Here is a 12898-nt window from a genome sequence, read left to right as displayed (position 1 = left end):
TACAAGGCCTGGAGCGCTTCACCCAGGAGCATTGCTGCTTGAGCAGCACAAGTCTGAGTGCATTTGTTTGCACAAGGACCAGACTCTGCTTGTGCCCACCACATCCACCACCACGGAAGGTCGCACCGCTTTTCCTCCCTGGCCCTCTGAAACGGGTCAGGAGCGATCCCACAAGCCTGGCAGCCATCAGAAAAAGGCAGGAGGGCAGAGATAGAGCTCTCCCACAGCTCTGCTCTCCAGCAGACAGAAAAATGTGTCCTAGGAAACACAGAAAAGTGAGGCAGACTGAGCACAGTGCAGCCCCTGGGGCTTCCTCTGCTCCCAGCCTCCGGGCTTTGGGTGGTGATCACCTGAAGCAGTCTGCTGTACAGGACTGCAGGAGGGGGAGTATGTGGAGGACATTTGGTCCTTTGGGACCAAAATCCCAACTCACAGCTCCTTGCAGTCGTGGAGCTGGGACACTGCCATCCAGGCAGCTCATGCTAATGCCCTTTCCATGCTGGCACGTGCCTGGTCCTATGCACATTTCACACCCACTCTTTATCTGGGAGAGGAAGACGTATTCTGATCAGATCTGTCTCAGGTTGACTTTCAAATCAGTGGTCACAGGGAGGGGGAATTTTGGATAGAAGCATTTATTCTGCCCACCTTTACCGTTCTACATAGCTGGGGACTCTCCAGAGCCAGCGCTGGTCCCAGCAGCACTTGGATCTATTCCAGCCCAGTGTCGGACGTCCTAACCTTGCATCAAGTCTCCCTAAGACAAACGCTTCACTTAACGCTTCCACGAAACTCAAACAAAGGACCCACGCTCTTATTTACAGAGGCAGAACGCTGCTCCCCTAAACACCTCTGATGAAGAAACCGAGAGCAAACAAAGCTGTGCGGAGGGCCCTCGCTGGGAGCCCCGTGCGCCGAGTTCTGTACACACACAGCCCCTTGCCAGCAGCGGCTCCCGGTGCTCGGCTGCTGTGGTCACCCCGTGTCCTTATCACAGTTTGTACAGTCGGCAGCCTGCAGCCTGCCCTGCAGCACAGAGGACCCCGGGGGAGGCTCCCTGCACCCCCAGACAGGAGGGCTCTGCGGCAGCCCCGGGGAGGGGTGATGGATGGACGTGATAACCTTGTTTTGCGCAGTTCTGTGCCTTTCTTTTTGCTTTCCTCTCTTTCAAACTGCCTGCCAAAGGGAGGTGAGCAATGGTGCACTTTGAAGAGACCAGAGGTGCATTTTGTTGGAGCGTGCCAGCATTCATCTCGGCACACAGCTGCTGGGGGCACAGGGCTGGGACCTCTGGTAGGGAAGATGCCTCCCTGCAGTCAGGGCAGCCCCTGTCCTGAAGCCAGCCCCCATCCCAAAGCCAGCCCCTGTCCCAAAACCGTGCCCTGTGCACCAAGAACTGCCACTGCCAGGCTCACAGGAGCTCCCCAGCAGCTTCCCAGTGGTACCCACGACCCTTTAGGTAAGCACCAAGAAAGCCAGCAAAGGCTTGGGCAGCTCTTGGCCCCCAAGGAGGCTGTCTTTCCATTTTTTATAAGCAGGCCTCTGCCCTCAGCCCTTCGCCCAAAGAAGCCAAGAGCTCCTCGCAGCCACCCCTCACCTTGCAGGCACCGCTGGCAGGAATTGGGACTCACCCATGCAGGCATCCCGCTGCTCCTCGTAGCCAGCGCTGCACACACACTTCCCAATGGGCACCAACCATTCTCCTTCTGCACTGCAGTACATTTTGGGGGTGTCCCTCTCCTCCGAGTGGCCTACGCACTCTCCCCGCACTTCCACCAAGGAGGACGAGTCTGCCCCAGTCACGGCCTCGGAGAAGGATGCCAAATTCCTCACCATAGCCGGGCACTTCTTGTAGTACACCCGCACTGAAACGATGGCGATGCAAGCGCCTATGTCCTGGAAGGCCAAGTAGAACCCCCTCTTGCTCAAGGGCCCCACACCCCGCACCTCCGTGTTCAGCTTCAGGCGCCTGACACCCAGGTCTACATTGGTGAAGCTCTCATCAGCTGCAATGGTGTCAATCTTCATAAACTGGCTCTCCCGGGTGCTGGTACCCAGGTCACGGTCAGACTCCAGGTAGTAGAGGTTGAAAGTCTCCTTGCAGGTGCCCAGAACACCTGGCATGCTGTTACAGTCCCGCAGCGTGAATTTGATCTCCGCATAGACCCGCCGTGCACCGTCCCGTTGAACCCAGTTGGTCCGTAGCCAGTTGTTCTGGTTGGGGGTCATGACATTACAGACCTGGTAGGTGTGGATAGGGCTGAAAAACTCATCCATCTCATTGATTGAATCCCACTGCGAGACAGAGAGAAAACAGGTCATTCTACACGATCCTGGTGATCATGGGGCATGCAGGAGTCTGTGCCATCATCCACCCTGACAATCTCCCTCTGCCCTTGTTGCTGCATCTGGGTATGAGATCGTTGCCATCATAAGCCAAAGGAAAATGAGGATGAACAGACTATGAATGTGCCAACTTGGGCAGTAGAGCCCACTCTGACACAGAGCTGGGTGAATTGCACCTGTGTTTGCAGAAAGGAATGCTTCCACAAGGGTGATCTGATGGCAGAAAGCGAGAGTAATGTGTTTTTGGTGAAGGCATCTGGGCTGCTAGTCCTCCAAGCCTCCATGCTTGCAAGAGTAGCAGAAAAGTACCTGTGTGGTGCTCACCTAGATCTCTTCTGATATGCAATCTCCATGCATAATAAGCCAAATGAACAGGTTTCCTGGTGGAGAATGAGGTTTGGGGTGCCTGCTGAAGGGTGAAGGAGAAGCATGCAGCAAACACAGGACTTCCAACAAGAAACAGCAGTCCATGGGGCTCAGAGCAACGCTGCTCCCAGGCAAGGCAGGGTCAGCAGGCGCCTTCAGGGTAAGCCTACAGTGCTCAGACCAGCTGAGAGCCTGGACCAGGGGCAGGCTCTGGGAACCCACGGCTTACAACTTGACAGCTCTGGAGTTACATTCAGCAGCAGAAGGGAGAGTTTGGGGATAGGATGCTGGGGAACAGCAGATTGCAGCAAGCAGGACTGTGATGGAGGGATGGCCTGGGGAGTCACTGGGTAAGTGAGGAGAGGACAGGGACATTTGTGTCACCCAAAGAGGGATGTTAAGCAGTTTTGAATGTCAAGATGTGAAAAGAAGCACTGAGATTTTGGATACAGATGAGCTCTGTAGTTGAGGGAGATGCCTGAACTTAGGTACTGGGGGCTATCAGACACTTCTGGGGGCTTGCTCTTGCCCCACAGTTCTCCCTCTCCGCCCCTACCAAATCCTCACCAGGACCCACAGCCCTTCCATTCTCTGGGGGCTTCCCACAAACTGTTCAGCCCATGCCCCTCTCCCAAGCAGGTAACCCTATCATATCCCCCATGGAGCAGTCCAGGACCCCTGAATTCTTCTTATGGGAGAAGAAGGAAGTAGAAAAAAAGAGCAGAGATTTTTGGACCTTGGGAAACAAGCAAAGCTCCAGCAGCAGGGCACAGATCAGGAAAACAAATCTTTCAAGCACCACCACAAATACATTAAAATAAAGCTCTGGGCTTGTGGCAAAAATGGTGTTTTGTCATGCAAGTGTTGACCTGGGGCTCAGGACAGATGCAAAATCAACAGCAGCTAAGAACTAAGGAGCCTGATCCTCAGCACAGAGGGAATAAGCCTGAAGACTTCACCCTGGTGTGTGCAAGAGCAGGTGAGGATGCGGATCTGCCATGACAGCCTTGCTACGTGGCCACCAGCACTGCAGGGACATGGGGGCAGGGGGAACTCACACCTACAGAGTGCAAGAGGCATTGAAAAGACTTATCAACAATATCTGTAAGACACTTCTTCCTTCTCCCTTCTCAGATAGGAAATTCCTTCCTCATTTAACCCCCTTGACCTGTGCTTCCTGTGGAGGAGGCCTTCTGGTGACTTCTGCTAGTGCTGGGGTGATCAGAGCAGTTGTTTCAGTGATGTACATCTTCAAAACTCCCCCAGCATCTCACCTCTAGGAGAAAACTCCACTTCTCACTCCTAACGAGCTCAAAGCAGCCTGAAAAAGGCAGCAGTACCAGGTGCAGACCTCAACAAAAACTTGTTCAGAGGGGAGTATGCTGGCAAAGGATGTGAAAGTCAAGCCACCGTCAGGAGAAAAAAAAGATTTCTGGTTCTTTTAAAAAATTTATCTCCTGAATTCCAGAAATGCCTGAGTTCGTTCAGGCACTGCCTGGCTGGTAGACCACCCAGGACCTGTTCTGCACCCCAGCACACAGGCAGACAACACAGAAAGGGGCCAGGATACCTGCTTGGCCCTGCTGGAGGGGCAAGCTGTGCCTGTGAACAACAACCCTCCCACAGCCCTGCCATGAGCTGCGGCACTGCGGAGGGTGTGGAGATCGTTGTCACAATTAATTGAGCACAAATTAACACAGCATCTGTTTCCTGTCTTTTCCCTGCCGAGTCCCCTGGGAAATGAGGCAGAACTGCACATAGGAGGAGGCGCACGGGGCACAGGCATTGCTGAGAGCAGCAGCGGGGATGCTCCCCACATTGCGCCAGCAAAGCCAGTGGGGCTCGTGGCTCTCCAGCAGCGTCTGACAAGGGTAAGAAGAGGTTACTGTGTGCACTGAAATGCCTTGGTGTCCGGTTGGTGCATTGTCTTGGCGTCTCCAGCACCATCAGCCATTCACTTCTATTCCAAATCTGACCAAGGAGATGATGTTCGTGACCATGGTGTCCCATGTGGTGCTGCTGGAACTGGAACCTTCCTCACCACCAGTAGAGAGCAGGAAGTTAAACGCCCATCTCCAAGCACCAGGAACGACTGGCATCCCCCCCAGGGTTGAAAACTCAGAGAGTTTGCATCTGCAGCATCACTCTTTCAAATTTTGTGCTTGTTTTCACATTGTCTGGACTGTCAGCTCTTTCTTTGGGTCATACACAGGACTGTGGGATCCCAGCCTGAGATGGGCCTGGCCTATGTGGCCTGGCCTATGGCTCTGCCCCCAGTGGAAACGCATGGAGGGAGGCCTGGAAGCCACAGGCCCAGAGGTGGCTGCAAGGCAATGCCAGTTTCACAAGCTCTGCCAGGACCTGCCAGGCAGGCAGAGCGATTCGGGATGGAACGACCCGCTTCAGAAGTCCCACAACTTGAAGAGGTTTCCTCTTCACCTTCAGCTTTTATAGCGAGCTCCTTCTCCATCGGCCTGCAGCGGCCTGGGGACAGTGACGCCATGGGCCCTGTGCCTGCTCCCGGCCTCCCACCCTGCCAGCCTCCGCCAGCTCTTGGCTGCCAGGTTGAAGCAGCTTTTATTAAAACAAGCTTAGCCCGGCCCCCATCACTGCGATAAGATCCCCTAGCGAGACGGAAATGAGGACATCATAATTAACGTGGTGAGCACATGCGTGTGTATGTGCTGGGGGGGGGGGGGCACGACTACATCTGTATTCAGGGGCCTGCCTAATAGTTTAAATTAAAGTCAACGCATGTTCTAAAAAAAAAAAAAAAAAAGATTATGAAAGGCAAAAGATGCAAACACCAGATATCTGGGTGGCTGAGCAGGGTCTTAGAAGTCTCCCAGGGCCTGTACGGTGCAGTGGAGTGGGGAGGAGGAGGAGAAGCAGAGGGCTACAAGCATGCAATGAGGGGCTGCAACCCTTTGGGAGAAGGAGCTCGGCCTCTTGCCACCCGAGCTGTGCCCACGCCCTGGCCAGAAGGAGCCAAGGGTCGAAGCCTCCAGGGCCCTGGGACAGCTTTCAGGAGGGACGCAGAGTCTTCCTGACATTGCAAAGCTGCTACCAGGATATCCAGCCCTTCCCTTTGTCCCAAGAGCAAGCACTGAACTGTGGCACTCCCCAGGAGCTGCCCAGTTCCTTGCACTACTGTCACAGGGAGAGAAAAAAGAGAAGGACATTATTGCAGCTATAAATCATTAGATGGGGGGTGTTAATGGAGATAATCCCATGAAATCACTCACTGCTATGGCTAAGGAGGGATTTGTTTGGCAGCTAACTACCCTGAGCTTCACTGCAGGTGATTAACTCCTGGTAGTGACCAACGTCTGGGGAATTAACAATAACACAACATTTACTGAACAAGCACCAGGAGATGAGCTTTTATCTCAATTACTTGTTTAAATCTTTATTTTCCTATGTTCCATTCTTACCCATTTCTTTTTTAAAGAAAACGTGGTTTGCCGCAGCTATAGCGTGATGGTATTCCACCAGGCAAAGAGGCTCTGGATCGGAAAAGAAACCCATGGAAATGGTACAAGGGCACCAAAGGGTCAGAGGACAGAAGACTTAGTCCCAGGCAGATGGGAGAGCCCCAACACCTTTCGGTGCTCCTAGGAGGCAGCCAGGACACTGGATGGGGATCTCAATGGCATGTACACAGCACAGCTCGGACTGGAGCCCTGGTGAGCAAGGGGAGCTCAGAGCAAAGGGACGCCCTGCTCCAAGCACTGTGACAGAGCTGGCAGTCAGACCTTGTCTGTCCAAGCCACGCACTAGCTATTGGCTGCAGGACCAGAGTCAGGCTCTCTTCCTGGACATTTTAGCAGACAGACCAAGGCCTCACCTTCAGAAACATCCCCTTCTGCATACAGTTTGCTCTGCAAACAGTTCAGTCCCAGGGAGTTCAGAGCAGTGCCTTACATCAGCATGAAATCCCCATCCATGATGTGCAAACACTGCTGAGAGACCGTCCTACAGGCAGAAATGTGCTGTCTGTGCTCCCAGCTGGTTATTTAAGTAAAGGCTGTGGGGGTGCTGGAAGGGGCGGCAGGGAAGTCAGGGCTGTATGGGGGGACTTTCTCCGGCACTCAAGGTGCTTCCACTATAATTAGCTTTTGCAAGGCATCATTCAAGCTCTTTAGTTATCCTGTGTCTGAGCAAAATCATTTCCTGTTTGACTTTGTAAATCAAAGTAGACGATACAATAATTATTAGTAATATGTTGACTTATCTCATCAGCATTTTAATTAGTCAGTAGAAAAGCAATTTGCAAAGGGGCCGATCAGGCTCCCTCTGATCCAGCGGGTCACGTACCAAGCAAGGAGAGGGGAAAGAAGGGCACTGGGGCACTGGGGCATTTTGCTGGAGAGAGCTGGCAAAGCGGAGGCACAGAAGGGGCAGAGGCAGCCTCTTTGACAGCAGCGATAAGAGTCTGATTTTCAATGCGAAGGGAATTGTTCTGGGGACGGAGTGGGCTGCAAAGCTCCTGGGAGCCCTTTGAAGTCATAATTGAGAGGAGCCGTAGCCTGCAGGATGGGGATGCTCCCCATGACCCTTCCGCTCACTGCACGTGTCTTGGCGTAGAGGTGAGGGGGGACGCAATTAAACCTCTGAGCAGCTATTACAGCCAATTACCCCTCAGTCAATTAACTGGCAAGAGGAAATGTCAAAACAGGCCGTGCATGCCTCCCTGATGGCTTGACGCTCCCCGGGGCCAGCAGCACTGCTGACCCTCAGCTGTGCCCAGTGCTACCAGCCCCCTGCTCCTCTGCCCCTGCCGGCCACAGCTAACCCAGAGAGGAAAATCTTTCCTGTAAGGCAGGTTCACCTTGTCCAAACACGTGATGAAAACATCAGGACTTCACAAGCTGCCATTGTAAAGTGTAACTGCAGCGTGCTTCCAGTTATGCACTTCTGATACTTTGGATCATGCCCTGGCTGTGCACCAGGATCTCTGCATCCAGAAGAGGAAACCTCTCCTGACATGTCCAGGAAGCCCAGAGAGGCATGGCAGGACCTGCAGGTGCCAGGAAAGCAAGCTGTAAAACGTTCAGGATAGAGCTAGCTGTCACAGGGCCCCTTCTTAAGCCCCTCAGGAGTGGGAATGGGGATCTGTGCTGTTCAGTGCCAAGCAAACCCCCAGGCAGAGTTACCCACCTCCCCACTGTCACCCCTGTGGTGACAGGGCTCACACAGAGCAGGAGAAAGGAGAAGTGGGTAAAGCAAACACAAGTTTGCTTTCAGCCAGGGAGCCAGAGCCAGCAATGCCACCCCTTGGTGGGAGGTTGCTGTGACAGGTGTCTTTCTGTCCCTGGACAGAGCACAGACACTGAAGGGAAATCCCAAAACCCAAGCACCCAGCTCAAGCAGGACAGCCAGCAAGGAAGGGTAACACTGGGGGAGAACTGCCACCTCTTTTGCAGCAGGAGTAACTGAATTAAGGACATGACAGCAAGAAGAAGGGACCCCAAGTAAAATGTGGCTTCGCAGTTCACCATCTCCATAACCAGACCAGCAACTGGGCTCAACCCAGCTGTCACGGCCCAGGGCCGCCAGAGTTGCAGCACACCGCAGTGGGCAGTCCCAGGGACACCAGTGGTGTGTCTGGACTGCTCTTGAGGTGCTGACAAGCAAACTCAGGCCCTTTCCCAGAGCAGAGATCAGGCGAGGCTTGGACCCAGGTGGTACCAAGCTACCAAGCCTGAATCACCCAGCCTCTGTCCCCTGAATCCAAACTCTGCTGCAAGGGCACCTCAGGATGCAGACAAATCATTGGCACCGGTAGCGGGTACCCCACAGCAGTAAACCATCCTGCCTCCTTTTGTGGCGATGGCAGCTGGTCCCAAGTGCAAATTTACTACCCAAAAAGCATCTGGAGCTGAAGGACCAGCAGGAGGGTAAAAGAATGAGATGCTCTTTCAAGATGATGCAGTGCAATGGCCCATGGAGAAAGAACCGGGCCAGACAAATGTTCAGAGAAGCCATTAAAACAGCCAGTTGGAAAAATATATGCAAAGTTCTCTGTGCAAGAATGTCACATCAAAACCCAGGCACCCTCCTAGAAGGTGTCCAGGTCAGTTTTCACATAGCTGTGTGCTCATCGTCTCCACAAAAAGGTCATGAATTGGGAAAAAGCACAGGGTAAGTGAAGAGTGGAGTTACCCCATGGCTTACGTAGGACTTGTAGGAGGACACAAAACCACGAGACGTCCGAGCGGTGGTTTAAGACTAGTGGTTTTTAATTAACATCCCATGGTAGAAAAAAGCTTAGGCACTATACAAGACTATTTTTTATTTATTTATTTTTTTTGGCGTCCAGTATTATCAGTTGTTAATAAACACCACCAAAATGCTGACTTCAGGTATGAGTTAGCATTCAGGAGTTGCTGTTAAAGGGCTGCTGGGCATCTGCTGCAGTGCGACTGAGCAGCATAGCAGCGACTGCCCTGCAAGCCTGCCCCAGCGCCCTGCGGTCACACACAGCACTACACCTGGCAGTCCTAACAGGCCAGCTGTCTGCCATCTCAGGGCCCTTGGATGCATCCCGTGGCTTTGCAGATCTGCAGTACAGACAGCGGCATGTGAACCCATCATGGCAGTCCCTGACGTGCTGGGAAAGGGGCACACGCAGGCTCAGTCTCCCAGGGAGATGTCTGCTCCAGGAGTGCGAGGTCCTGCACTCCCACGTACCCACATGTCCCCAGGAGGCCTAAGCCAGCCAGCTCAGGCAGATTCCTGGCCAATGCCAGCCTGTGCGTGACCGCCCAGAGGACAACAGCTCCACCACCCAAGCGAAGGCAGAACAGGATTCGGTGGCTGGAAACCAAAGCTGAGCAAATCCACACAGCGGTTGGGTTTTTAAAAGCGACCTTTTAACGTGTTGGAAGGACTCACCATGGGATGTGGAGGATTTACCACCACTGGCAATTTGGAATCAAGGACAAATTTTCTAAAAGCTAGGCTTTTCTCAAATGTGAGCTAATTGACGTGTGAAGGCCTGTATTTATGCAGGAGATTACATCACGTTAGCTCCGTGGTCCCCTCTGACCTTAGATCTCTGAATCTATTATATTTCCAAGACAGTCATAATTGCAACAGCTAACTGCTAAAATTAGAGCTGAGCTAATGATTTAATATATTTACATATATGATAATGTCTGATATAAATCTCATCATTGTTATTATTATGAACTCACAGTTCTGATCACTCCTCCTCAAGCAGACAGCACAAGGACTGAAAGTCTCAAGCAACAGATCAATGAAAATGATTAGAGGCCTGGGAAGATTTCTGTAGGAGGCGGAATTGAAAAGATTAGCACCGTTTAGTTCAGAGAGCGGATGAAAAAGAGTGGATGTGAAAAATCAACGCAACAGCAAAAGCTAGGAAGGCACCCCGACTTCGCACATTTTGTGTATGCATAAGCCACACTATGCCTTGCAGTTGGTCCTGTGTGTATTTATGGAATTTCTTCTGTTCACTAAATCAACGAGAAAAAACATTAAAAAAATCCTTACAGCCAGGTCACTTCCATCTGAAACTCACATTTACAATTTGAAGAAAGCTGCTGTAGAAAACCTGGCCATGGAAATGCAAGTGAAGGGAACATGTGGGGAGGATCCAGCCAGCATAGGTGGCAGGCTGGCTTCACCTAGGATGAGGTGACTGGCTTAGCATTCCTCCTGGCCATGCTGTGGGGCTGTGCATTTACATCCCCATTCCCAATAAGAAATCAGCTACATGGATGCTCTCCTGCCCTGTTGGCCCAGTTCCCCCAGCGAACTCTTCCAATTACAGACAGTTCAGAGCTTCCCAGTCATTTTGGGCTGTTCCTCCTGTTGCTTCCCCAGTACAGCAAGGAACAGGAGGCTTCTCAGTGTGAGTGCTCCCTGGGCAGCCCAACTCTGCAGTTCCCTGGGGGCAGCAAATACCTCAGAGCTCAGGGTCAGGTGGCAGCCTGGTCCATCCACCCTGCCAGTGGTCACCCACCCTCCTGTTGTCCCCCACATGCCAACAGCCGCTTCATACTTACCCCATGTGAGGGATAAGTCAGCCAGCCCCAGTCCCCTGCGATCGTTGACGTGTCTAGCAAGTTCACTGGAAAACACAGGAACAAAACACTGCATTAGAAAGCTTGCACTCCATCCCCTAAAGCAAGGGGCCAAACCACCACAACGTGCCAGTCCTCGCACCCCGGTTGTCCCTTGCACACACTGTGAGGCTGAGACACCTTCTCGTTACTGGCAGAGACCTGCTTGGCTGCAGCTCATCAACAAATGCTGTTCCCCAGAGCTGCTGGGATGGGGCAGAGCTGGGCTGGAGCTGTATCCGTACCGGCAGTACGACTAAGTGGCGTGCCCTTTTGGAGAAGAGGGGGCTGCAAACAACAGGTTAAAGAGCAGAGGGGAACTGGGGTAACGAAAGACAAGAGTCGGGTTGTCCACCAGGTCCACCCTCGGACAGTGCCCACACAACTGGGCCGTCCTTTCTCATTGGGACACTGCTCCACTGGTGGCTCTGCTGAGCATTTTCGGCTCATTTCCCTCCTGGCAGAACTGGTTTGAAGTTTGTGCTCCAGCAGCCGCTGTAATCGCACACCGCAGTGCCTGCCTCCGGCACAAAGGGACCCCCCCCCCCAATCCTGGCTGACACTGCACTGGAGACCACGGGGGAAGGACTGCGTGAGGAGGCCCATCAAAGCCACCCCTTCAAAAGCCCTGCTGCCACCAGGAGCCCAGCGTAACGAGGAGGCACAAGGCGAGGGAAATGGTTTCAGCAGGGGAACACTCAGGGATGACTTTGAGCATGTTCAGGAGCTTCCCACTGAGACCCATGTGGTGTCAGCAGGGGGAGGACAGTGGGGCTCCATGGCTTGGCTGCGTGCATGGGGTGTGCTGCCCCTGAATGCCATCTGCTCTGTCTGCCACCCGTGAGCCCCACATCCAGGTTCTCCAGTATCAGGCAAAGGAAAACTTCATCACTGCCTTGTAAAACCCTGAGCCTGCTCCAGTTCCTTCATATACTTGGTCAGACCCAGGTCAGGCCACAAGGATGACCAGAGGGCTGGAGCACCTCTCCTGTGAAGAGAGGCTGAGAGAGCTGGAGATGTCCAGCCTGGAGAAGAGAAGGCTCTGGAGAAACCTTACAGTGGCCTTATAAAGGGGGCCTACAGTCCCTGGAGAGGGACTCTGGCGGTCCCTGGGGAGAACTGGCGATCTCTCTTGAAACGAGATGTTCTTTAAGATCCCTTCCAGGCCAAACCATTCTATGGTTCCATGCAGGGTGCTTCCAAGACCCACGACCTTGCTTAGCTCTTGGTGAAGGAGACAAGGCCCCAGCTCCAGGCTGCAGGCCTGGAGGGGACAGAGGCACCAACAAGGTGCCCCAGCCCCTAAAAGTCAGTGCAGCAGGTGCAGACCACAGCTGAGCCCGTGCCTTGCCGCCCCTTGCCGGGCACCAGCTCCACCAGCCCCAGAGCCCACCAGTGCCTCCAGCTTTCCCAGAGCTCCCTGCCCTGTGGCCACCCAGCAAGGCCAGGCCCAGCCTGGGCGCCATGTCCCTCCTGGCTGTCCCTCCAACGCCCCTGCGGGCATTCAGTGGGGCTGGCAGGCCGTGGTTCAGCTGCACCCCAGGCTCTGGAAGGAATGTGGTCTCGGCAGCCTGTCGTGGGGGGGACAGGAGACGTCGGGGCAGCAACTCCAGCCCCAGCTCCGTGTGAAGCGGGCCCCAGCAGCTGGAGGAACGGGTGCCACTTTCATTTACTATTACCAGGCAGGGAAGGAAAGGGGGGAGAAAGAAGCAAGGACGTGAGCTGGCTGTGAAACACCCGGACGTCATGCTCCTGACAGAGCAGATTAGGAGCTTTTGAGGCATTTATTAATGTTAGCAGAACAATTTGAAAGAATTTCCAGGGTTTCTTGTGTGACTTCATTGGCCCAACAGCAGGCCGAGCCCCTCCGCTCGCTGCAAGGCGCTGCTCCAACTGCTGGAGAGGCCCCTTGCCCTCAGCACGGCGTAATTACCTCGGAGATCTCAAATCCATTTTTATTTGTTATTGTTAATCTGAAGATTTTCTGCCTATTTTCCCTGGGTAATTCGCCCAGCGGGAGCCTGGGCTGCGGAGTTTCCCCGCTCGCAGCGCCGGAGCACGGTGCCGGCGACCCTCAGCAGGCTGGCCGCATTTGC

At 53.6% G+C, this 12898-nt stretch overlaps 1 protein-coding gene across 1 annotated transcript in view; it reads right to left on the bottom strand.

Moving 5' to 3' along the window:
• The window catches only part of EPHA8 (EPH receptor A8), a 49892-nt gene that overhangs the window by 24298 nt on the left and 12696 nt on the right, over nt 1-12898 (bottom strand). Inside the window, exons 2-3 of the mRNA XM_083802645.1 lie at nt 10746-10810; nt 1632-2295 (exon numbers count right to left, since the gene is read on the bottom strand). Of these exons, the coding sequence (XP_083658771.1) occupies nt 1632-2295; nt 10746-10810 (729 nt within the window). The remainder of the gene's footprint in view (nt 1-1631; nt 2296-10745; nt 10811-12898) is intronic.

This window comes from Anser anser (assembly GCF_964211835.1).
Source record: "Anser anser genome assembly, chromosome: 17".
NCBI lineage: Eukaryota > Metazoa > Chordata > Aves > Anseriformes > Anatidae > Anser > Anser anser.
Note: the sequence above shows the minus strand (reverse complement) of the source record. Positions and strands in the feature narration are given on the sequence as shown.